The sequence below is a fragment of the Pelodiscus sinensis genome, chromosome 26 (genome assembly GCF_052426305.1).
Source record: "Pelodiscus sinensis isolate ZL-2025 chromosome 26, ASM5242630v1, whole genome shotgun sequence".
Classification (NCBI taxonomy): Eukaryota; Metazoa; Chordata; order Testudines; family Trionychidae; genus Pelodiscus; species Pelodiscus sinensis.
The window spans coordinates 6,121,234-6,147,851 of record NC_143077.1 but is presented as its reverse complement, the minus strand read 5'-3'; the positions used below and the strand labels follow the sequence as shown (position 1 = coordinate 6,147,851).

General features: G+C 47.7%; 1 protein-coding gene across 1 annotated transcript in view; it reads left to right on the top strand.

Annotated features, from left to right (window-relative positions):
- CSMD2 (CUB and Sushi multiple domains 2) overlaps positions 1-26,618 on the top strand; it is a 734,622-nt gene that overhangs the window by 693,475 nt on the left and 14,529 nt on the right. Inside the window, exons 60-68 of the mRNA XM_014578911.4 lie at positions 2,351-2,524; positions 6,165-6,338; positions 12,515-12,588; positions 16,574-16,685; positions 18,956-19,135; positions 20,224-20,289; positions 22,319-22,480; positions 23,842-23,954; positions 26,266-26,353. Coding sequence (XP_014434397.4) covers positions 2,351-2,524; positions 6,165-6,338; positions 12,515-12,588; positions 16,574-16,685; positions 18,956-19,135; positions 20,224-20,289; positions 22,319-22,480; positions 23,842-23,954; positions 26,266-26,353 — 1,143 coding nt within the window. The remainder of the gene's footprint in view (positions 1-2,350; positions 2,525-6,164; positions 6,339-12,514; positions 12,589-16,573; positions 16,686-18,955; positions 19,136-20,223; positions 20,290-22,318; positions 22,481-23,841; positions 23,955-26,265; positions 26,354-26,618) is intronic.

The following is a 26,618-nucleotide window of genomic DNA, read 5'->3' as shown; positions in this document are numbered from 1 at the left end:
TATCTGTGTAAGCCACCTCCCCAAGTCACTGCCAGCGCCGTAGCCTGGCTCACATTGGTGCTTTACAGCACTGAAACTTGCTGCGCTCGGGGCGGGGGGGGGTGTTTTTTCATACCCCTGGCCTCGAACGTGACAGCGCAGTAAAGTGCCAGTGCAGACTTGGCCTTACTCGACAGGATCTTCATTTAAAATGTGCTTTAAAATGATTTCATTCGTGTGTTGCTGAAGATTATAAAATCGCAGCTCTACCAAATCATCGCCCCTCTCCCGCTGCCTCTGGGCATAGGGGCACTAGTTTAATAAGACTGTGTAGGGCCCCTGCAATCATAAGGGTGTCCCTAATGGGGCCAGACTTTGCTCCTCCTCATGAGGCAATTAACAAGCATTGGAACTCTTGGTAAGTAACTGGTCATCAGTGGGAATTAGAGGACTCGTGTTCCGACCCACCTCCTCTGCGTCGGAGGGTTCCGGAAAGAAGGAACTGAGGGAGTGGAAGGCCAGCAGGGGTATATATGCACCAATATAGCGGCGCCTCTCAGGGGGCTCCCCTGTTGGCCCGACGGGTACCTCTAAGGGAAAACTCTCCAACAATCCGTGAAATGGTCGTGAGCAACACATCTCAACGAACAACCATTACGAAGGCAAGTAACAGTTTTTTCCTCACCCATTCAAGCAAATGATGCCACATAGGTCCAAAAATAATGACCACCTCACTTGTGCTGTAGCTTAAAAGAAAGAAATGCTCTTAGATTTACCCTGCAGGGATACCATTGACACTTGTAATCTCCACCAAGCAGATTTGAACCTGGGCCCTCTGAAGTAGAGTATAGGAGCCTCTTCCCTCTGAGTTAAAAGCCAGCTGGCTCCCAGCCCATCCTGTAGAGGTCTCTTGGTCTTAACTGTTGCTGTGGTCTAGGTACCACTTGCATTGTTCAGTAACCACACTAGGTGTGTGGGGTACACTGGCACTGTACAATATCTCATATGCAGCCAGATAAACACACACAGGATGTCCACTGCACTGTGGTGCCGCATGGCCAGGGAAGGTAAGATCTGCTGCCTTCTAGGAGAACCTAGATTTGATTCTCTGTTGCCCCGAACCTGTCCATGTCCTCACCACGGGGGAGATAGGTGCCGCCAGGATCAACATTCTGGAGTTCTATTTACTGGGTCATGGTTTGAAAGGGAGAACGGAAGGACCTATTAAAGATCAGATGCGCCCAATTTAAAAATAAAAAGCGTGCCTATCTAGGAAAGCCACATTGTATTTGAAATCAAACCTGCACAGCAGGCTCTGTCTAAAACTGAACTCTCTGCTAATAGGGTTTGCTTCCAAGGGTCCGACTCTGATCCCATTTGCACTACTGTGCATCAACTTCACTGGACTTACTAGGGATGTACAGCCTTATGAAAGAAATTGGAAGCTCAGCCGTTATGAATGGATGAAGCACTTGGCACTCATCTGCAAGTCTGCACCCCAAACTCAAAGCAAACCTGAAAAAAAGCATTGTCTTTGGCCTCTGAGAAGAACTGGAAAGCTTTTCCACCCCTGCGTGTATTATTTTTCAGTGCTGTGGTTTCTTCTGATTTGATTAGGAGGTGGAAACACTGGAAATCTTGCAAGAGAGGCTGATTTCTTTGCCAGTGTTTTTTCTGACCCAGAGGTGCCGATAAAATGTGAAGCAGCCTCTGGATGATTGTCTGATCTCACCCTGCAAAGTTCTTGAGGCTCACCTGCCAGATCCACAGGCCACTTGGGATCTTCCATAAATACGTGATACCCCTGCAAGGCTGTGAAGAGAAACGCTTCCTTCCTCTTTCTTCTTGCCCCTTTGAGCTAATGCAGCAAGAGCAATGCACAATGAGGCTCGATTTTCACTTGGAAGCTGCATTGATTTACACCGCCTGCTGAGCATTGGGCCCAGTGCTCAGATACACTCCAAAGCAGCGTACTATAAAACTTTTCAACCTGGGAAAATTCAACCTAGTTGGTGATTTCAACGCTCACTTCAAACAAATCTGGTTTTCCCAAAGCTGTGAAATTTCTGAAGTCTCTGGGAGGATGTTCCAACTAAGCTGGGCTCAGATTCATAATTCTGGGTGGAAAATAGAAACTCTGAGAGCGAGTCCTGGGATTTGGTCAGCCCTAGAACTCAAAGCAGAATCCCAAGATTTACAAACATGCATATAACAGAAAAAGTTTGCCCAGGCTCCCTCTAGCTAAATTCCCTGCGATAGATTCAGTGCCCAGGAAGTAACTTGGCTCCTACGTGGATTTGTTTGTTAATGGAAACAGCTACGCTGAGAAGTCATTAGAACTGAATGTGCTTTTTCTTTCCCCCCTGCTCAGCAATCACCTGTAAATCCCCACAAACCATCCCCAACGGGAAAGTCGTGGGCTCCGATTTCAGCTGGGGAGCAAGCGTGAGCTATGCCTGCCTGGAAGGATACCAGCTCTCGTTACCTGCCGTCCTGACTTGTGAAGGGAACGGGACGTGGACCGGAGAGCTGCCGCAGTGTTTTCGTAAGCAGACATCTCTGGGTAGCCACGTGCAAATGGGAAGGAGCATGAACCTTAAACTCCAGCCCCCTTCTATCCCACCACTGGAGCCATCCTGTCCCGGGTGCAGTTCGGGATGGCTGTCCCAGGCCCCATGCTTTGGGGGACCCCTCAGTGGCTGCCCCAAATGTCCTATGGATGGGATGGTTCACCATACTGAGTTTAGTTTCTGAGGCCCAGGACAGCCAAGGGGGTTGCCTGGGGGGGGCCTGGAGCAGGGTAGCAGCAGGAGTCGCCCCCCCCCTCTACTCGCTGTGGAACAGTGCAGCAGACAGCTCTGCCCTGCCACCCATCTGAGCCGGTTTGCTCCACTCTCCCACAGTGGTAGGAAGCAGAGTGCCCTGGCCAGCTCCACTTCGGAGCAGGGTGGGAAGAGTTGGGGGAGTGCTGAGGGCAGGAGGGGGCCCTGCACTCCCTTGGGGACAGCCTTGCCCCCCCACTTGCAAAGGATCAGTCTTTTTTGACCCAGTCAATGCTCCATTCAGTCTTTGACCTAACATATAAAACAGACGGTGATGGCCTCACCTGCCCATGGGAGAAGTTTCTTCCAGCCATAAGCAAGTAGTAAGTGAAGTATTTCCCCTCCCCTCCAGTCTTCATGGCTCGCGGATGCTTCCACAGTAAAAGGAAAGTCGGAATTAAAGGCAAAACACTTTTCTACACAGCATCACCTTGGCTGTTTGGCTGGATGTTGCCTGGTGCATAAGGATTAATTGCACTCTGGAAGGAGATGTTAGGGATAGTAATCCAGTTTTTAATCCTCTTTGTGAATGGTGTGCCTCATGGGAGATGAAACTCGTGGTGGGATTTTATATACTGTTTCTCAGCATGTGTCTAGACTATGGGGTTTTGTCGACAAAAGTATACCTGTGTCTACACTACCGCCGCATTCTGTCCACACTAAGTTGACAGAACACAGCAGTTTTGTCGACGGCGGTCAACCTCATTCTGCGAGGAATAACACTTTTTGTCGACAGAGCTTTGTTGACAAAAGGCGCTATTGCATCTACACTGTGCTTTTTCAAACGAGAGTGCTTTTTTTTCAGATTGCTTTTTCGACAGAACTGGTTGTAGTCTAGACGCTCTTTTTTGACAGAAGCTTTATCGACAGTATCTGTTGACAAAGCCTCTCGACAAAAGCCTGTAGTCTAGATGTACCCCCAGACAATGGAAATTGGGTATTGTCATAGATCAGGACGTGGGTGGTCTGTCTATGAGTGAGAGCAGGAGTCTGGAACCAGAGGTCGGGGCGGAGTCAAGAGCCAAGATGGGTCAGAGCCGGGATCAGCAACCGGGGATGTGGTGGAGAAGCAGGGATCTGGCACATGGAAGTAAGACAGGAACAGGACGAGAAGTCAGGAATCAGGAAAAAGTCAGGTCTCAGGAATGAAGCAAAAAGGCAGAAGTCCAGGGTCACAATCAGCCAGACTCAACTAGTTACTCAGACAACTGCATTAAATACTGAGTCTGAGCCAACCAGAGAGGCTGGACCTAGCTAGAATCCACTAGGCTAGACTCCCTGCTAGGACCATTTGGCTGCTGGGTGGTGACTGTAGTCTGAGGACTACCTGGAGGCTCTGGTTTGAGACTTGCCCCCTCCCTAATCCCTCACAGCTACGTCTGCCCTCAGAGGGAAATCCTTGTCCCATCCTCCCAAGACATGGACTTCCCCAATGGGGCATTAAACATTTATCTGGGATTGGAGTAAGGATGTTAAGAAGCGGGTAATTGACTGATCGTGTAGTTGATACAATTTTTATCGACTACACGATTAGTCAAGAAGAGGAAGCGCGAGCCAGAGCTACCCCCGTTGCGGCTCTGCGGTTTAAATGTAGTAGGAGTTGAGTGGGAAGCCCAGTTCCTACTACATTTAAACTGCAGATTCGCAGCAGGGGTAGGTCTAGGACCCGGCTCCTGAACTGCTGCATTTCTGCCCCCCCCCCCCCCCGCTGCACCACGGAGATGGTTCTGGGGGGAACGGCTTTTAAGTGGGCTCCTCCCAGCACTGGCTCCTGCTTCCCCTCCCCTTGCGGCCTCTGATACAGAGGCAGCAAGATCGGTGGGAGTGAGTAGTCGAGTAGTTGACGCGACTAGTCACTTACATCCCTAGATTGGAGACCTAACACCAGGTTTTTAAAAAAGGAAGAAGGAGATTCCAGCGGACTACAGGCAGGTCGGCCTCACCTCAGTCCCTGGAAAAACCATGGGGCAGGCCCTCAAGGAATCTATTTTGAAACACTTGGTGGAGAGGAAGGTGATCAGGAACAGTGGAAACAGATTCACCAAGGGCAAGTCATGCCTGACCAACCTAATGGCCCTGGCCCTGTTTTGAGCAGGGGGTTGGTCTAGATGACCTCCTGAGGTCTCTTCCCATCCCAGGCTATGTCTAGACTGCAGCACTTTTCGGTATCCTGGAAAAGCAATGCCGCGTCCAAGGAACGCGTCCGCTTTTCCGAAAACAATTCAGAAAAGTGGACATGTTCTTTCACCATGCCTGCAAACCTCGTTGTACGAGGCATAAGGGATGTGTTGAATGAGGAGGTTTTTCCTGACTTTGGCACTGACTTTTTCCGACTTTTCTTTGTAGTGTAGACGTAGCCCCAGTCTTCTATGAGTCTAGATTCTCGACCCCAGGTGAAATCCGGGCCCCACTGAAATCAATGGGAATTTTACCAGTGACTTCAGTGAGGGGAAAGTGTCACCCCATAGGGACAAAGTTGGATGGCAGCATGCAAATGAAAACGGAAGAAACGTAGGGCCAAGACTTTTGGGTGCTTTCCCCATCCCTGCCACCTGCTTGCTCTGCCTCAGTTTCTCCATCTGTACCATGTAGGCAATAATCGCCACCTTATAGCACTGCTGTGAAGACAACCTGAATCCATTTCTTGGCATGTAAATTTGGAGCCAGATTTTCAAAAGACCCCAGCGCCCACCATGCTCCCAATGTGCCGAGCACTTCTGAAAACCTGGCTCCTGAGGCTCGTTGAAAGCCTGAGCTGAAAAGAGCCCCGCAGTGTCACAGCAAGCATTGGAACGAGGAGCAAAGGCAGAGCCCTATGGCTGGATGAAAACCTGCGGGTGTGATACAATACAGAGTAGGGAACCGGCTCCCAATGACAAAGCCGGATTGTAGCATTGAGGATTTGGCAGCGACACAATAGCCATTTTCGTATTAAGCAGTACAAAGACCCGGCTGCGTGCCTTACACCTTTCCCCAGCTATTCTATAATTAACGGACTTTCTGTGTGACACGGCGCTGCATGGAAATTTGACATTGTGCAATTAAAGATACGGTTAAAGTTAAGCATGCCATTGTGCAGGAAAAAGAAGGGGGAGGGGGACGCTCCAAACCGTCTGTTCCTCCTCCCTGCCAGGAGATGTTGGAAAGTGAAAGTTAATTAAACAGTAATTGACAAAAAAGAGAGAAGTGAGCAGAATTCAGCCAGTCTGCCTTCTGCCACTAGTAATTTCCTGAGCCATCATAGCGCTTGAAAGCCGGGGTGGGGAAGTTTGGGCCACGAATTGAATTGTCTGTATCCCATTATCGCTATTTGCCCTTGCTGAGGTCCGTCGCCACCCACTGACTGTCCTTTGGCTTTTCCAGCGGTGTTCTGCGGCGACCCTGGCACACCGGCTCAGGGCAGGAGAGAAGACAGAGGATTCACCTACCGCTCATCTGTGTCATTCACCTGCCTTCCCCCGCTGGTGCTGGTGGGATCAGCACGGAGGTTCTGTCAGTCTGACGGGACGTGGAGTGGGACCCAACCCAGCTGCATAGGTAAGGGGACATCCTCTCTCTGCAGGGCGCTGCGACCTCTGACCTCTCATCCCAAACCATCAGTTGCCCCTTCTCTCTCCCAGTCTGCTTAGTTTCTGGTCCCCGCTTTCACCTGCTTGCTGGTCCCCTGTGGTGAGAAGTGGAGGACGATGGAGGATCTTCTGCAGAGAAGGCCAGCACCTGGCAAGCTCCCCTTCCTTCTGCTCATCTGTTAGACCCTCCCCATTAAACCTTAGACCGTATCTGGGTGTGGCCTCACCTCCCTTAACGAACTTCCCAGGCCCCAGATGCATGCTCTGCATAGAGGCCACCTCCATCGGCCGACAGTATTTCAGGACAAAGTCCCAGATCCTGGAACATGTGGGAGACTTTTACTTACGTGACCCTAAATCACATTTCCAGATGTGCCCACCACCCACAACTGGGGCCAGACTGTCCCAAGGGCTCCTGGTGGAACAAAGTAAATCCTCCATGTGAAAGTACATGGTGGCTGTGTCTACACTGGACAGTTTTTCCGGAAAATCAGCCGCTTTTCCGGAAAAACTTGCCAGCTGTCTACACTGGCCGTTTGAATTTCCGCAAAAGCACTGACGATCTCATGTAAGATTGTCAGTGTTTTTGCGGAAATACTATGCTGCTCCCGTTCAGGCAAAAGTCCTTTTGCGCAAAACTTTTGCGCAAAAGGGCCAGTGTAGACAGCTCAGATTTGTTTTCTGCAAAAAAGCCCCGATCGCGAAAATGGTGATCGGGGCTTTTTTGTGGAAAAGCGCGTCTAGATTGGCACGGACACTTTTCCGCAAAAAGTGCTTTGGCGGAAAAGTGCCCGTGCCAATCTAGACGCTCTGTTCTGCAAATGCTTTTAACGGAAAACTTTTCCGTTAAAAGCATTTCCGGAAAATCATGCCAGTCTAGACACAGCCGGTGTGTGTCCTCTGTAACACGCTGTATTTGAATGGGAGCCAACAGGCCAGTTGCTCCAGCAGATCAAGAGACCTTTGGAAAGGGAAAGGTGCTGTCCACAGAATACAAAACCACACGGGTGACTGTGCGTAGCTGCGGAGTTGGCCTGCAGGCTTGGATACAGATCCCAATATCCCCAACTTAGGTCTTGTCTGTCAGTTCCTAGTGGCTTCCTGGGCACATGAACGGTCAGGGCAGAACATAATCGTTATTCGTCAGAGCAGGCTCCTCTTTTTCAAAATCTAGCTTCTGTATTTGAATATGAGGTCTCTGTAGCAGTGAGTTCCGCCAGCTGACTGCATGCCGTCTGTCCCTTTAACTCTCCATTTCTAATGCCACCCTCACCTGATTATCCAGGCTCTTGGAGCACAGAAGTTGCAATGTTGTCAATTTATCTGCCATCAATCACATCCTTGTTCTCATATGTAGGATGGTGTGAGAAGGACAGACTAACTCAGCCATGCGTATTGGCCAAACTGGACAGTCTCTCTGACAAAGGATGAATGAACATAAGTCAGATATCAGGAATAGTAAAACACAGAAACTGGAAGGGGACTGGGCACTCATTAATGGACTTAAAAGTAGCCATTCTTCTGCAAAGGAATTTCACCAGCCAATTACAGAGAGAGAGAGCATGTGGAATTGACCTTCATATGCAAATTTGACACTGTTTCCCTCCAGCTTAACAAAACCACTGACTGGATGGCCCATTATAAAACAAGTCTTCCTTACATTTAACACATCATTGACCTCTAAAGATAAGTACGGGACACTTCGGGTATGTCTAGACCACATGCCTCTGCCAACAGAGGCATGTAAAATAGGCGGCCTGATATAGTCAATGAAGCGGGAATTTAAATATCCCCAGCTTCGTTAAAATAAAAATGGCCGCCACGCATTGCCAGCTCAGCTGATCATCGGCACAGCACGGCAGTCAAGACGTGGATCGGTCCATAGGGGAAGCCTTTCACGGGCATAAGGGAGCGGTTGACAAAGGCTTCCCCTATGGACCGATCCACCTCTTGATGCTGCGACGTGTCGATGATCAGCTGAACAGGCACAGTGCAGCGGCCATTTTTATTTTAGTGAAGTTGGGGATATTTAAATCCCTGCTTCATTGACTATGTCGGGTAGCCTATTTTACATGCCTCTGTCAGCAGAGGCATGTAGTCTAGACACACCCTTCCAGCCTACTCAATTAGCCTCATTAGCACCTGCACTCCTATTGACAAAAACATGCGGGGTTTTTTTCTCTTTCCTCTCCTTTCTTTTTTTGTTAAAATTCTGATAGTCCTTTTTTCCTCACTGAAGTTCATCTGATGAAGTGGGGTTTACCCACGAAAGCTCATGATACTCTCTCTCTCTCTCTCTCTCTATAGATATAGATATAGATATAGATATAGATATAGATATAGATATAGATATAGATATAGATATAGATATAGATATAGATATAGATATAGACAGGGCTCGCTAAGCAGCAGCGAGCCCTGCTCACCAGCCGCACGGTTCGGCACGCAGCGCCTGTGAAGACAGCACTGCGCATGCTCTTACCGCACTGCGCGGCTGTGCTGGCTTGTAATCTACTCTCCCCAGGTGAGTAGATTACACTAATTGTTGAGCCGTGGATATAGATATAGATATGTTAGTCTCTAAGGGTACGGTTTCACAGCAGGGCTAAAGTCGAATTAAGCCACACAACTTCAGCTACAGCACTTGCATAGCTGAAGTCGAAATAGCTTAATTCGGCTTTTGGCGCTGTCTACACAGCAGAAAGTCAAAGGAAGAGTACTTTTCCTTCAACTTCCCTTACTCTAGTGAAATGAGGGTTACAGGAGTCGGAGTACAAAGTCCTCCAGCTCACCATTATTCCAAAATAATGGCTTGCTGTGTAGATGTGCTCTTTGTTATTCTGAAATAACGTCCGTTATTCCGAAATAATTCTGCTGTGTAGACATACCCTAAGGTGCCACAGGACTATTCGTTGTTTTTAATCTAATGAGTTAACCAGATTATACCTGTACCACTAGCTATGTGTGTAGCGCCAGTAGTCAGAGCATTTAGGGCATGTCTACACTAGGAAATTATTTCAAAACAACTAAATTTAAAATAATAACTCCCAAAATAATAAAATTGATATAGCGTGTCCCCACAATGGGGGAGCCTCAAAATCAGTCCGAGACAGGTTCCGTTATTATGGACGTGCTATCTGGACTTAGAACCCCAGGAAGCGCTGGGAAGTCATTAGTTTGAATTACTCAGGGGAGTAGTTATTTATAGCAGCACTGGAGCATCCACACTCCTGCTGTTTTGAAATAACTACTTTGAAATAAGTGTTATTCCCCAAGGAAAGCAAAAGTACACATTTCAAAATAACCAGCCCATTATTTCAAAATAACAGACTTAGTAGTGTGGATGCTCCACTTATTATTTCAAAAGAAGGGGGGGGGGGTATTTCGAAATAACTCTCTAGTGTAGACCAGCACTTAGGCTTTTAACTACCACAGTTGGGTTTGCCTGCCTTGTTTCATCACTTCTCCATGGGTCGTTACTCAAAACCCTGTTATCTATGTTCAGGACGTGGCATCCACACCTCTGGAAGAACATTATCATAATGTAGCCTTAAAGAGCACAACAACCCAGTTGTGGATATTGCCAAAGAAATGTACTTTGCTCCTTTAAATTTGCTTAGTTCAAATCGGAGGAAGGGAAAATATGTGTCTGCCTGTGAAAACCCTGTGTGTCTATTTCCTGTACAGGCAGCTGATTAAAAAAAGCATGATTGATATTCAGATCCCATGCGATTTTGAGGTGTCTTAGACGGCTGGGCTCGCAGGCCCCCAAAATACAGCCCAGAGGCCTGGATTTAATACACCTCGCTTGTTGTGATCCATCAGCCTCCACCTCATCTGTGGGATGGGACTTCATTTCAGTTAGTTAGTGAACTTAGACACTGCGATTTATCTTGTGGGCCTCTGTTGGATGCCATGGAAACCGGGCCGGTGATAAATGACAAAAGCTCAGCAGAGCTGAATAAGTGAAATGAATTAGCTCATGTGTTGCAGCCCTGGTTTGCCTGCACTTGGCATCTCTTGTTTACGGACTCGGAGCAGTTCCTGAGGACCTGCGGAGAGCTCCGGGAAGCATGTCAAGCTGCTTTATGGAGAGGCTGAATAGTCAAGTCACGAGGAATAACAATCGAAGCCTGTTCATTGCAGCATCGGGTGTCTTTTCCCCCTTCGCCACCATGAGGAGAGGGTGGCATTTCTGGTCCAGCTGTGTGTTTGATTGTGAGGGCTTTTCCCTCTGTGTGTGTTTCCTGGGTCTGGGTGTGTCTAGGGCTGTGTCTAGACAACAGAGCTTTATCAGAAAAAGGAGCAAATTGCGCTCTGTCATTTGTGTAGCTTTTTCCGATGGTTTTTTCAGAAGAGGCTTTTCCAAAATGTGGCCAGTCTACACTAGGCCAAATATTTGAAACCACCCCCCTCCCCCTTTCAGAATAGCTCTTCTTCCTCATGTGAGCAGGAAGACGGGGCTTCCAGAAGAGCTCGTCTGCTCTTCCGCAGAAAAAAAGCGGAAGAGCAAACATATTCCCTGGATGTGGCGGAGTTTTTCCGGGATACCTCCAGTATCCCGGAATAACCGCATAGTCTAGACATAGCCTGGGTCTCTTTTTAGCTTATGGAGTGAGTTGCCAGGGAAGGTTTGATCCTCCTCTTTGGGGTGCAGACTACTTTGAACGGCAGCTCAGTGTAAACGGGGGAACCGGATTGCCACCCCAGGAGACCCCAGTCTGGCATTGTGGACAATCTGAGCTGGAGTAAGAAGTCCTCCAGTTTGACAGTATTTCGCCATTGTTTTGAAATAACTGCCTGCTGTGTAGACACGGAGTAAGTCATTTCCAAATAATACTAATTATTTCAAAACAATGTTGCTGTATAGATGTACCCTATGTGAGCCCTGCCAGAAGCACTAGAACATGAAATATGAAATCCTATTGATGGAGAGAAAATGACTCATTAACCAAGAGACTGCACATCTGTGTGCAAAGTGACAACATCTCTGCATAATCCGTATGGCTAGGGAAATCCGTTTGCACTACCTGAAATGCCCAGATGGGGGAAACATTGCCAACATGCCTTTGAAAACGTTTAGCGCTCCCATCCCTGCCCAGATGGTAATAATGGAACAATCCGTGAGACATTCCATGGTGTCAGGTGCAAAGGGGAGCTACCTGTATGTCTAAGTGAAGATTACATGTTGGGCCTTGCTTCCCATGGGCATGCTGCTAATGGACATTGTCGCGGGACGGTTGAAAAATGGGAGCCTTTTTGGATGATTTTTTTTTTTTTACTCCCCTCAAAAATGTTGGTCTTGTTTTAAGTTACTACATTTTTCCACCCGCTCTTGCATTTTCTTCAGCTGTGTTCAGGTGAGTTAGGAACGCCTGCTACCGCTTTGGTGGGTGCGACAGTGTTTTGGGGATGCACCAAGCCAGTCTGGGGGGCCGCGGTACCTGCTCCTGTGGGGGGGAGCCCAGGTCTAATAGTGCATTAAATCATTAGGGGGGAACCTTTTTTGGGTCGGGGGCTATTGACGCCCAGAAAAATCAGTTGGAGGCCACACACACGTGTGAAGCACAAAAAAAAAACCACCTCACAGATGTGGCCCCCGACTGAGAAGGCGAAAGACCCTCCCCATGTTCCTCTCACACACCAGAGCCTGGGGGGGCCCAACCTAGTAGATTCTCTATGCTCCAGCCCCTCAGTGGGATAGCGGGGGGGAGAGGGTTGGAGTACCAGCATGGACTCCCCAATGCTGGGGAGGGGGCTGAGCCTCAGGGGCCGGATCCATGCAAGCCAGGGGCCACATCCAGCCCCCCGGGCTTAGGTTCCCCACCTCTGCATTAAATTAACTGTTGCGAATGGTAGGGAGAACTGGAAAAGGGAGGGAGATATACACCACTTGTCTTGTGTATTTTCCCCTGGGGGGGCAGTGCTTCCCGTTACATTGGCTAAGAGCTGGAAATAATTTCGTAATTCTTTCTGATGGTGTATGTGAGCTCTGTCGCAAAATATGTGAAAAGTAACGTGAAAGAGCCATGGAGTGAGCCGGGAGCACGCACAGCTCTGGAAATGGATTTCACAAACACCCTCAGTGTCTGAGTCCTTTTAATACTGCTGTATTCTTTTCTCTTCTTTTTTTTCCTATTTAAGATCCGACTCTCACTACATGTGCAGACCCCGGTGTGCCTCTGTTTGGAATGCAGAACAATTCCCAAGGTTATCAGGTAATCTAATTTCCCAATGTCCCTTTATCACATTATGCAAGTACAAGTTTCGTAGCCTGTGTAACCTGCTCTGATGTCCCACCCGAGAAGTCCCCTGGGGCCTTAATTAGACTCCATGGGTATGGGCTTTTGCTAGAGAGTGCAATGATTCCACGGTGAGACTTCAGTGTGTTTAAGTGTTAGATTTATAGTGTTAATTATACAGCTAACTAAGATTTATTCTGAGCGTAATTAGTATTAGCAGTGCACGCCTTGTTTCCTTTACCTTTAAATCCAGATCCCTTAGGTGGTGTTGCTAATCTCAGCCATAATGGGGGGAAAATCAATATGTCATGCAAAGGAATCCTTCATGTCCCACCTGTGGATTCAAATCTGTGCTTCATACAAGATGCCTTCCATGCGGGGGTAGGACATGAGGCAGGATTAGTTAATACAATGTAGGCGTTCCTTTGCAAGTGGTTTTTTTTTCCAGCAAAGCTGCTAATTTGTTACCTTGATCCATGGATTTAGTGCATTAATTCTAGGGCCTTCTTCATACTGAGATGCCGCCGGTGTGATTTTTTTTGGAAGTGGTGCTGGCAAGAGAGCTGAGGGGTGTGGGTAGCCATGCAATTAACGAGACTCTACTCTTCTGCTGAGTTAAGGAGAGCCGGTTGGCATAGGCACATGGGGAGGCATCGCAAAATCAAAATGTTTGTTCATTGGCTGATGAGACAAACGGCAGGGGAAAATCCTGTGTTACTTCTGCCCCTGTGGGAGGTGGACAAGATGATCAAAGGTGCCAACTTTCCAGCTGGCTCTGAATGCTGAGCTTGCAAAAGAAGATTGGCCCAGTACCTACAGGCAGGCAAACACCAGGAAGTTCTGCACGCCTTTGTGACTCTAATCTTCCAATTCCTGTGATCCAGAGTGAAGTCCTGGCAAAATGCCCAGTGGACTTCAGTGGGGCTGGGATTATACCCCATTGTGTATCTTGAACTTCCTTGTGTAAAAAACCCCAAAGCCCATTTCAGATCGTTTGCTATTTGTGGGGCTTTCTTTCAAATTCATAGACTCATAGGACTGGAAAGGCTCTTGAGAAGTCATCCAGTCCTCATGGCACGATTAAGTATTCTCTCTGGACCATCCCTGTCAAGTGTATGTCTCTTGGTTTGTCAAAATACTGAAGCAACAAAAACCAAACTGAAAAAGAGCAGAGTTGAAATAGAATTTTAAAGTGAAAAGTGCTCTGTGGCAAAGCTCTGAGCCTGCCCCGAGAGTCCTGTGTTTCTGGCGGACAGTGATTGTCTTGAAGGCTCGCTGTGACCCTCTGCACAGCCCCCTGCCCTTTACTAGAGGCAACGGTCACAGGCTACTGGGCCACACTCATCAGAGGCTAGTCCACAGTTTGGGGTGAAACCCCCTCTGTAGTCCTAGTCTTCCTTCTCAGGGGCAGACCTCTGTAATGATGTGTGGAGCACTTGGGAGTGGGGGGACACGGACCTGGGCTCGCCCACTACTCCAGGTTCCAGCCCAGGAACTCTAAGGCAGCAACAGGCAGGGTTTGTTCTACTAATCTGGCAGCTTCTTCCCAGGGCCACCTCTCCAAATGATCCCTCCCAGCAGCTTTCCTCTGGCACCTGAGCAAGTCCATCCTGATCCTCCATGGCACTCTGCCTTGCTTGCAGCTCTCAGCTCTCACTCAGTGCGCCTCCTCACGCTCCGATCTTGGGCTCCTGACGGGCGTTATCGACAAGCCCCAACAGGCCTTAATGAGCTGCAGGTGCTCTGATTAGCCTGCTGCTTCCAGCAAGCTCTTAATTGGTCCCAACGTCCTGCCTGATTGTGCTGTACTAGGCTTGGCCCTGGTTACTCAGGGAAGAGGAAACTGTTCGCCCAGAGCCCAGCATGTTTTCTCTCCATTAGAGTTCGGCAGCCAGCTGCTCTGGGTCTGCCACATACTTTCACAATATGTGTTTTCTTTTTAATTTATCTTTAAATGAAAACATTTACTTGCAATGGTGGAAACTCAAAAGAAACAGCGTCATGCTAGCAGCCTATAAAAACAGGTCCCAAAACTGGCCAGTCTGGCTTTGCTATCTCCATAGAATAAAATGTAGGAAAAAAGTAATAATGTTGAAAAGTAAATTAGATTTTAAGACTCCTTTTCAGTGTCCATAAAGGGGCATCGATAATGTAAGTAAGGGATGTTTCCTATCGTCATTATTTTATTTTGAGTTTTAAGGATGTGGACGCATTGGAGAGGGTCCAGCGGAGGACAACCAAAATGATTAGGGGGCTGGAGCATATAACCTATGAGGAGAGGCTGAGGGAGTTGGGTCTGTTTAGTCTGCAGAAGCGAAGAGTGAGTGGGGATTTGATAGCAGCCTTCAACTTCCTGAAGGGAGGTTCCGAAGAGGATGGAGAAAGGCTGTTCTCAGTAGTGACAGATGGCAGAGCAAGGAGCAATGGTCTCAAGTTGTGGTGGGAGAGGTCCAGGTTGGATATTAGGAAAAACTATTTCCCTAGGAGGGTGGTGAAGCTCTGGAATGGGTTACCTAAGGAAGTAGTGGAGTCTCCATCCCTAGTGGTGTTTAAGTCTCGGCTTGTCAAAGCCCTGGCTGGGTTGATTTAGTTGGGATTGGTCCTGCCTAGAGCAGGGGACTGGACTTGATGACCTTCTGAGGTCTCTTCCAGCTCTATGATTCTATGATTCCCTTTAAACATTTGTCATAAGGAAAATAACCCTTTTGCTCCTCAAGGCAAGGACCATGTCGTCTTGCTTGTTTGCACTCCATCGAGCCTTGGAGGGCTACTATAATAAACACCAGAGTTAGTGACTACTCATTTGAATGAGATTTTATTCCTAGATTTTATTTTATGGACATTTTGATGAATACTGTAATCAATATTCTGAAAAATTTCCAAGAGGTCACCGTGTTAGTCTGTCAGTTTCAAAACAAAGAGTAGTCCTGTGGCACTGTAGGGTATGTCTACACTACAAGGATATTTTTAAATAAGTTATTTTGGAATAATAACTCCCGAAATAACTGTTTCAAACTAGCACGTCCACACTACATGGAAGACTAAAAATTAGTCCAAGGCAGGATCCCCTAATGTGGATGTGCTACCCTGATTTACCAGGAAGCACTGGGGAGGGAGAGCTCAGTGGTTTGAGCATTGAGCTGCTAAATCCAGGGTGGTGAGCTCAATCCTTGAGGATGTAGGGATCTGGGGCAAATTTGTCAGCGACTCCTTGTCACTGTTGCAGATCCAGACTAACACGGCTACCCCTCTGATACTTGTCAGGGATAGTATTTGGTCCTGCTGTGAAGGCAGGGGACTGGACTCAATGACCTGTCAAGGTCCCTTCCAGTTCTAGGAGATAGGTATATCTCCATATCAATTACTTTGAATGTCTCTGGGGAGGAGTTATTTCAAAATAGGAACAGTGAAAGGTCCACAACTGCTATTTCAAATTAGTAGTTTCAAAATAGGCATGATTTCTCATGAAATCAGGGTTTATTATTCCAGAATAAGAAGCCTATTATTTTGAAATAATTTTGAAATAACAGGCTTCCTGGGTGGATGCTCGCCTTGTTATTTCGAAATAATGCTGTAGTGTAGTCGTTGCCCTTAGAGAGTAACAAATATATATGTAGCATCATGAGTTTTCATGGGTAAAACCCACTTTCTCAGATGAGCTTTTTTCCTCCGCTCCAGCTCATCTGAGGAAGCTCGTGATATTATATATACATGTATTTTTGTTAGGAAGTAGTCCTGTGGCAGCTTGGAGACTGTTTTGAAAAATGTCAATCTGTTGCAAGTAACCTGTCATGCTGCTAATTAGGTGGTAATTGCATGACAAAGGAGCCGTAGTCACTTCTTTGAATGAATTAGCACTATGCCTGCTGAAGCAAATGCCGACTGGGAATTGACATAGAACAGTGTGTGCCAACTTGTTGATTCACTGGGCAATCCAGCTCTTTATCTTTTGTTGCGACAGGTGGGAAGCCTCATGTTCTTCAGGTGTCAGAAAGGATACCTGCTCCAAGGCTCGACCACGCGGACGTGCCTCCCCAACCTGACGTGGAGTGGTGTGCAGCCCGACTGTGTTCGTAAGTGTCAAAGGGAGGTGTGGTTTGTACAACCGCAGCCTGCTGTGCACAGCGAATCTTTGGCCATTCTGCGTTGGAGGGCAGGGGGAATTGATATATGATACGCTTTTAGGATACGTTTACACAGCAACATTATTTTGAAATAACCAGCATTATTTTGAAATAGCTTAGTCCGCGTCTACACAGCAGGCTGTTATTTCGAAATACTGTCAGGCTGGAGGACTTTTACTCCGACTCCAGTAACCCTCATTGTCCAAGAAGTAAGGGAAGTGGGAGGAAGAGGGCTCAATTTCGAAATAAGTGCTGTGACGATGCTCCCAATTTCGAAATAAGCCATTTTGAAATAAGCAAAGCGGGATCACCTGAGATCATTCAGATTCCTAGTGCGGCGAATCAGAGGAGGAAGGTGCAGTCGTGGGCTGTATCGCTGCTTTGTGCTGGCGGAGAGCAGTGCTTCTCCTTAGCTCCCCATTGTAATTTGACTAGTTCCCAGGCGCTCACACTCACCCCTCTTGCTGCTCCACCGGCCGGCACTGAGGATGCAGAAGCTGCAACCAAGATGAGTGGCACTTGCTGCTCTTAAGAGGTGAAGCAAAAATGCTTCTGGGGCTTTTTTATAATAGGGAGGAACAAAGTGTCAGGTTTCCTTGAAGCTTCCTCTGTCCATGCAATTCACAGGCGCAGAATTAAGTGCAGTTAGTCTAACTTACTGAGTGCTGATCTGCCATCTACTGATTAGCACAGGGCATGGAAAGTCAGAAGTCCTAGATTCTTACCTAGATTTACCATTTCTTTCTCTGTGTGACTTTGGGTGAGTCATTTAGCTGCCTTGGTTTCCCCATCAGCAAAAGGTAGATTATGATAACAATACTCAATGCACAGGGGCAGCTGATGCCTCATTCATGTTCGTAAAGTGCTTTGAGATCCACAGAAAGGGAGAAATCGGAGGAAGGCTTGAGGAAAGCTTCCTAGCAATGAGATTATTAGCTTGGTGTAGTAACGCCCCCAAGGAAATTGGCGGTATGTTTTACAGGACTGCAAAGGGCAGTAAAACACACACACACAAAATGATCTCTTGATTTCTAATACCTGAGGGCCAAATCTCTCTCTCTCTCTCTCTCTCTCTCACACACACACACACACACACACACACACACACACACACACACACACACACACACACTCTGATCTCATCGATTTCTAATATCTTAAGGCCAAATCCCAAAAGACATGGCATAACTATGGGAACATAGGTATTTAGAACCTCTTAAGATTTGACCCTTTGATTCTGGTGACAGGTGGGTGCAAATTATTGCTTTGGGGGCCGGTCAACAGTGATACTTGGAACCGAAGCTAAATAAGGAAAGAATCCTTCATGCAGCCACCATGTAGAAGCCTTGCTACAACCAGAGCCATCATCTTCTGCATAAGTAGCTCAAGATTAGAGCAGGATTTGCCTTCAGGCTGTTCTCTGTCCTCATGTTAACATGGTGACAGGATGCCAGGACTGCAGCCAGAGGCGGCACTGAGGAGATTAAAAGATTTTCTTTCTTGGCTTTTATCAGGTGCCGTTAGGTTGAGATAAGAGCATGTGTAAAAATGGCTCCTTCCTGCCCAGTGTATTTGCCGAGAGCCCCTTCCCGATGCATGCAGCGGACTAGAATGTCGCTCATTCTCCCACTGCTCTGCAAGAGCTCGCACATCATTTAGACCACGAAGTCGGCAGGCACGCATGAGTAGAGTTCTGACTTGGGGAACTTTGTCATGGGGGAAGATGCCAGAGGTGTGGGAAGATCAGGGCTCAGTTCCTCCGTCCTTGGTGGAATTGGAAGTGCTAACTAGGAAGTTCACTGGTCGACTCATAAACCGATCACGTAAGATTGGGGTGTGAACGTGGAACCCCACAGAGCAACCTTCTCTGGCCAGAGAGGTGCACCTCTGAGTGTTCCAAGAGGACTCTGACTGTTCATTGACACTGTTTCCAGAAGGGTTTGGGAGCGCGCTGGCTCTGATTGTGCCTGGATCAGGGTCCCGCTGAAAACGGTGCCCTGCCTTCAGAGAAACGGATGCCCCGCGACTGAGTCTGATGTCTTTGGCCACTTGAATTCCCTGTGTCTGTGAAATCCCCAACATTGTCATCTTCACTGAATGGCTCCAAGTGGGACAAAACTGCCCACATTGAAGTCAATGGACAAGCTCCCATTGATTTCCGTGGAGTCCGGTAGCTATCCAGGCAGGCTCTCTCATCTCCACCCTTCCTGTTTTTCCAGCTCATCACTGCAAACAGCCAGAGACCCCATCCCATGCTAATGTAGGTGCCCTGGATTTGCCCTCCTTGGGCTACACCCTGATCTATTCCTGCCAGAGCGGGTACTACCTCACTGGAGGATCTGAGCACAGAACCTGCAAAGCGGATGGCAGCTGGACAGGGAAACCACCCATTTGCCTTGGTAAGAACCCCGAGCCTGCCAGGAGGGAAGGGACCGATTGGGTTGTGTCTTGAAACCCATCCGAGGGATGAGAAGTTGTGATGCGGGGGAATTGGCTATCTCACAAGCTCCAGGGTACATCTGAGAGAAGCTGGTAATAGTCATGTGTCATGATTGCAGGTCTCATATGAACTTATAAAGTCCGACCCACTATCAAAGATGGACAGTTGAATCTGGCTCAGACACACCAGTACTAGCAGCTAATGGAGACCTTCCGCTGTATCTGCAATAGCATTTGGCTCTGAAGAGCCCTAAAGTCCCAAAAGAAACAGACTCCTCATGGAGTCAGTTTAGAAAAGAGGAGACTGAGGGGGGATAGGATAGAGATCTATAAAATCATGAGTGGTGTGGAGAGGGCCGATAAAGAAAAGTTATTTATTAGTTCCCTAAATAGAAGAACTAGAGGACACCAAATGAAATTAATGGGTAGCAGGTTTAAAACTAATAAAAGAAAGTTCTTCTTCACACAGAGAGTAGTCAACCTGTGGAACTCCTTGCCAGAGGAGGCTGTGAAGGCTAGGACTATAATAGAGTTTAAAGAGAAGCTAGATAATTTCATGGAGGTTAGGTCCATAAAAGGCTATTAGCCAGGGGATAAAATGGTGTCCTTGGCCTCTGTTTGTCAGAGGCTGGAGAGAGATAGCAGGAGACAAATCGCTTGATCATTGTCTTCGGTCCACCCTCTCTGGGGCACCTGGTGCTGGCCACTGTCGGCAGACAGGATACTGGGCTAGATGGACCTTTGGTCTGACCCAGTACGGCCGTTCTTATGTTATGTTATGTTATGAGATGCAGATGGTTAGGATCGAGGGGGATGGGGCTAGGCTATTTGGGGGCCAGTTACACATACTGCAAGCGTGAGAAATGTTAGCTCAAAGTTTATCTCCTCTCGCTGCTCCTTGCTTCGCTGTAACAAATACCCGCGCACTGGGCAGCGAGTGTGAAGCGACTGCCACCCCTCCATCATGTGTTGCCACTGGGGAAATGATTCAACCCTGCTTCAGTGTCCCGTGATCTTACTTTGCTGCGGTTTCACCCTTTCTTTTTAGCTGATGTACGGCCTAGCGGAAGACCGGTTGGCACTGCCCGGGATCCACCACTTGCTAAGGTGTCAGGTACTGTGACATGGTTATTTATTCTGTCGGAAGCCTTAACACCGGATTGTGGAAAGAGAAGGTGGCAAGGAGCAATCTACAGCTCCCCGGCTTTTCCCTCTTAGCACATCCACCGGAAGGCTAACAAATAGCTCTGGGTATGTCTACACTACCCTCCTAGTTTGAACTAGGAGGGTAATGTAGGCATACTGCACTTGCAAATGAAGCCCGGGATTTGAATATCCCGGGCTCCATTTGCATAAGCAGGGAGCCGCCATTTTTAAAACCCCGCTGGTTCGAACCCCGTGCCGCGCGGCTACACGGGGCACAAACTAGGTAGTTCGAACTAGGATTCCTAGGTAGTTCGAACCTCGTGGAATCCTAGTTCGAACTACCTAGTTTGAGCCCCGTGTAGCCGCGCTGCACGGGGTTCGAACCAGCGGGGTTTTAAAAATGGTGGCTCCCCGCTTATGCAAATGAAACCCGGGAAATTCAAATCCCGGGCTTCATTTGCAAGTGCGGTATGCCTACATTACCCCGCTAGTTCGAACTAGCGGGGTAGTGTAGACATACCCTCTCTGATTGTGCCCTACAGTTCTTTAAACTAATCGGCTGGTGGAAACAACCAGCATCTCCTGCCACTGGTTTCATGGTATCACCATACTTAGACATCTGTGAGACTCACATCCCAAGGGAGTTAGGCACCTGACTCCAGCTGATTTTTCGCTCCTTTGAAAATTTCAGTTCTATATGTCCCCATGGGAATAGTGCTGGTCAGAAGTTTTCATTCCGAACTTTTTTTTAATGAAAAATTGCTTTTTTCCTCCCATAACACAAGCTGAAAAGCTGTGTAGGGCGGGGGGAGGGGGGGCTGGGATTACTTTCTATTTTTCAGTATTTTATCAAAACTGGAAATTGCAAAATGTCAGAATTTGGTCTCCCCCCCCCCCCTTTTTCCCCTCCCTTTATTCCTTTCTCCCACTGAGTACAATAGAATGAACCAGGGTTTGGGGGAGGGGTTGCTTTATTTTTCTTTTCATTTTCCTTTTGTCTGCAACCTAGTTTTGAAAAGTGACAGAGGAGCAAAAGGCCAATTTAAACCATAGAATCATAGAACCATAGAGCTGGAAGAGACCTCAGAAGGTCATCAAGTCCAGCCCCCTGCTCTAGGCAGGACCAATCCCAACTAAATCAACCCAGCCAGGGTTTTGTCAAGCTGAGACTTAAACACCTCTAGGGATGGAGACTCCACTACTTCCCTAGGGAACCCATTCCAGTGCTTCACCACCCTCCTAGGGAAATAGTTTTTCCTAATATCCAACCTGGACCTCTCCCACCTCAACTTGAGACCGTATAAGTTTGCAAACATGGGGGAAGTTGCAAGGGTCTCAGTCATTCCTCTCTCCCGTTTACTCTATTAGATTTTCATATTAGATTTTTAAAAAATTACATTTTTAACCCAGCTAAAGTGGCAGCTTTAAATAAATTCATTCCCCACCCCAGAGCCGGCCCAAGGTACGGACCAACCGGGCTACTGCCCTGGGCGCCCCATTATAGGGGGCGTCACACAGGGCTGCCGGGCCAGGAGAGGGCAGCACCGTGCATGCTTCACGCACCCGGGGCAGTGCCACGCATGCGCAGGGTGCCCCGGGGTGGGGGGTGCCGCGCGCCCGGGGGCGGAGCCACACCTGCGTCGCACTCCTGGGGGCGGCGCCGTGCTCCCAGGGACCGGGGTGCACGAATGGCTCCGGCCAGCCCTGCCCCACCCCACAGCCCTGTATCTGCCTGTTGTTTGCCTTCCTCACAATATTCATAGAATCATAGAATCCTAGAGCTGGAAGAGACCTCAGGAGTCATCAAGTTCAGCCCCCTGCCCAAGGCAGGACCAATCCCAACTAAATCAACCCGGCCAGGGCTTTGTCAAGCCGAGACTTAAACACCTCTAGGGATGGAGATTCCACCCCCTCCCTAGGTATTGTCCATCCTCCCACAGTATCGTGGGATAAACCCTCTATCCATTCAGCTCTCCTCTCTTTCTTACTATTTCCAGTTCCCGCTGATGTGTTTGCAAAGAATTCTCTGTGGAAAGGCTCCTATGAATACATGGGAAAGAAGCAACCCGCGATGCTCTCCGTTACTGGCTTCAATCCCTCCACCAGTAAAGTCAACGCTACTTTGATAGACCACAGTGGTGTGGAACTGCTGGTGGCAGGTAAGAAGACTTAGCGGGGCAGCTTCTGTGGATTCACGCTCACCGCGGCCGGTGCCGTCAGTCTTTTGCAGGGGAAAAGTGACCTTTGGAGTCACCAAATGAAGCAGCATTGTCCTGTTCTGGGACTAACATGGATTGCCAAAAGATATTTTGGCCTTGGAAAGGATTCAGAAAAGGGCAACTAAAATGATCAGGGGTTTGGAATGGTCCCATATGAGGAGAGGTTAAAGAGACTGGGACTTTTCAGTTTAGAAAAGAAGAGACTGAGGGGGGATATGATAGAGGTCTATAAAATCATGAGTGGTGTGGAGAGGGCCGATAAAGAAAAGTTATTTATTAGTTCCCTAAATAGAAGAACTAAAGGACACCAAATGAAATTAATGGGTAGCAGGTTTAAAATTAATAAAAGAAAGTTCTTCTTCACACCGTGCGTAGTCAAGCTGTGGAACTCCTTGCCAGAGGAGGCTGTGAAGGCTGGGACTATAATAGAGTTTAAAGAGAAGCTAGATAATTTCATGGAAGTTAGGTCCATAAAAGGCTATTAGCCAGGGGATAAAATGGTGTCCTTGGCCTCTGTTTGTCAGAGGCTGGAGAGAGATGGCAGGAGACAAATCGCTTGATCATTGTCTTCGGTCCACCCTCTTTGGGGCACCTGGTGCTGGCCACTGTCAGTAGACAGGATACTGGGCTAGACGGACCTTTGGTCTGACCCAGTACGGCCGTTCTTATGTTCTTATGCCTGCTGGATCTTTGACAGAACCACTGAGCTTTGAAACCGCTGTTCTTTGATGGCGTTAAAGAGATTGGAAGCAAAGGAGACGCTTCACCTGTATATATAAACTACAGTCTTTTGTTTGCTGTAATTCCAGCTCAAAGCCAATCCTGAGCGCCCGCTTGGGTCCGTCACACTGCAGTGGCAGATTCACAATTAGTTAATACTAATGAGGTAAAAAAGGCATAAACACCTCCTGCCTCATTATCCTCTGTTCTCTGCTTCTTATAATGAACTGGTTGTAAAGTTGAAATACTGACAGGCTAGGTTCTTCTTGTCCTCCAGATGCTTTATTATCCTGCGGAGGTCTAAGGGGTGGTTTTTTGTTTTGGTTTTATCGCTTCGCAGTGACATTTTTATATGGTGCAGGAGTTGTGTTTTGCTTTGGGAAGAAGCAATTATGGCACCGCTCTCTGCGGCTTAGGGAGAAAATGCTTTAACGCTACTTTTATAAAATCCACGATTATTGTCATCTCAGATTATTTGTTTCCCTGACTGAGCCCCCCGCCCCTCCGTACCAAAATAGGCATCTGACGGGTTTGCTAGGCTAAGAACATCTGATTGCTAAAACCCCTGTGTCCTTTTCCAGGCATTTACAAGAGAGAAGAGATGCACCTACTTCTCCAGGTGTATCAGATAACCGGACCAGTGGAGATCTTTATTAACAAGTTCAAGAATGATAAATGGGCTTTAGATGGGCACGTAAGTACATTGGCACATGTGCAAGGGTATACTCAAACACCAGGTCCACACTAAGGGAAAAAGTCAACCTAGGCTACACAACTCCAGCTATGTGGATAGTATAGCTGGAGCCAACGTGTCTTCGGTCAAATTTCCACAGCATCCCCACTGCCAGACAGGAGAAAATCTGCCGTTGAGTTCCCCTTACTCCTTGCAACCTGGTGGATTACCAGAGTCCATGGGGGCACCATCAGCAGTTGATTTAGCAGGTCCTTATTAGACCTGCTAAATCAAACCCCAGGAGATCGATCTCCACACTGTCGATCTACAAATAAATGGAGACAAGCCCGGAGTATACAAATCTCTTGCATGGCAGTATTAGCATGACAGCCCCCTCGGTTATCAGCAAAGTCTGACCTTGACAACAACAACATAGATCTCTGCCGTCTCAGCTGAAAGAGTAATGCACTTAGACGGTACCAGTAGTAGGTTGTTATCTTCTGTTGCTAGAGGGGGATGGAACACTCTCTACCAGCACATTAGAGGAACATTGCACAAGCAGCTCTTCTGCTATCACTTCTGGCCATAGGGATTTTCATTGCCCAATGCTGTTAAATCTGCATGTTTTCCAGATAATGTAAAAGGAGAAGCCAGGAAGGTTAATTCCAGCTTACCATTCTGTCTCAAGTGAACATCCAAAAGAGCTAATCTTTCCCTGAGGACCTGGCTTCCCCACACCAACCTTTATCTCCGATAGCTTCACAGGCACCGCTGAGGCCTCCTCAAGCTAGAAGGAGACTTCATCTGATTGACCCATGACCAGATGTAGCCTGGGATCTTGCTATCGCTATTCAGTCAGCCCGGTGTGCAGCAACCGGTTATTACAAACGAGAATTTCCCCCTCAGGAAGGCGCGGTTGGGTTGTTTGGGGCTTTTTTTTATTAAGAAAACGCTTTCGGCTTTCAGTGCAATTGAGCCAAATTGATGCTCTGCATACACGCGGAAGAGCTTGCAAAGACGAAGCAAGCGCTTCTCGTAAACAGGTGGCTGATGTAGGATCTCTGGTAAAACCCAGCTGCTGCACTTCTCCAACCACTGCGAGGAGCCACATACTCCACTTTGTGTGCTGCAGCAAATGGTGCCTGACAAGAGTTTGGATACTTTGGGGGTCTTGTTTCATGGCAGGAATTTTGGCTCAGTCAGACACGACAGCGAGGTGTTTTGCACCACTTTGGGCTTTCTCCTAGACTCTCCTAACAAACAAGCACTTTGCAGGGCTACAGGACAGCCTTTGGGGGGCCATAGCTGTGTTAGATCTCACAGAATGCCAAGATTCTGGGCAATTGGAGAATAAATTTGGAAGCAAGACTACTGAGAAAATCACCGGCGGGCTTCCTTTCTCTCTATAACTACCGTAGTAAATTTGCTCATCTTACACATCCCAGGATTAGGTTTCTAGCTGCCATTGCTACCGACTCCATCTGGCATCACAGAAACACGCTGGGTTCTGTCTGCCTCTCCTCACCTCTAATAAATGTTCTGCAGTCAGATGCGATTCTGTTGACGCCAGCCAAAGCCACATCGACTCTGCTCATTCACCCAAAGCTGGCTTGGTTCTGCAGGATCAAAAGCAACAACCCTTTGGTTTTGCCTCGAAGTTAGTTGCTGAAGGTGCCAGGATTAGAATTCACCCTGGTGCAAAGAGCTCGCATGAGACCTACACACCACTTCAGGGTCAAAATAAGGCTTAACTTGAAATCACATCTCTGATGTATCAGAGGGGTAGCCATGTTAGTCTGAATCTGCAAAAAGCGGCGAGGAGTCCTGTGGCACCTTCGGGTATGTCTACACTACCACCCTAGTTCGAACTAGGGTGGTAATGTAGGCAACCTGAGTTGCAAATGAAGCCCAGGATTTGAATTTCCTGGCGAGATGCAAATGTACATGCATCTGACGAAGTGGGTCTTTGCCCATGAAAGCTTATGCTCCTACACTTCAGTTAGTCTCTAAGGTGCCACAGGACTCCTCGCCATCTCTGATGTATGCTCCCCGTATGGCACTGGGACGAATTTTCACCCTCTGAAAGAACATATAATGATTAATAGACAATGTCATTTATGTGTGGCCATGCCTCTGATATTAACCTAGCATATCATGAATATTCACATCTAATATTTAGCTAAATTATCATTGTGTCAGTAAATGTGCCCCCATTGTGCTTTGAGCATATTTCTGGCCTCATCACAAGCGTTGTGTTACAGCTGCAGTACGATATGATGCATTTTTGTTACCCCAGTGTAAATCTGATTTATTTGGGCTCCCACCACTGCAGGTCTCATCTGAGTCATCAAGCGGCACCTTTGTGTACCAGGGCTTCGTGCGCGGCAAAGGGTTTGGGCAGTTTGGCCTTCAGAGACTCGGTAAATTGTATTTTATTATTATTTCAAGGTCCAGGTGATTGAAACTGGATATTGCACTCGGGAAAGTTTGAAAACAGGAAGCGTTTGATCATTCCTGCATTTTGGTTTTCAAATATCGGCACATGATGTAAATTAGCTTAATCCAACTGATGGTAATGGAGCTGTGCTCATTGCAGACCATTTGAGGATCTGGCTTAATATTCCTCTCTGCTTTGGCTATTTGATCTGTCCATCTTTCAAACACCCGTACCTCCTTCCCTACTGC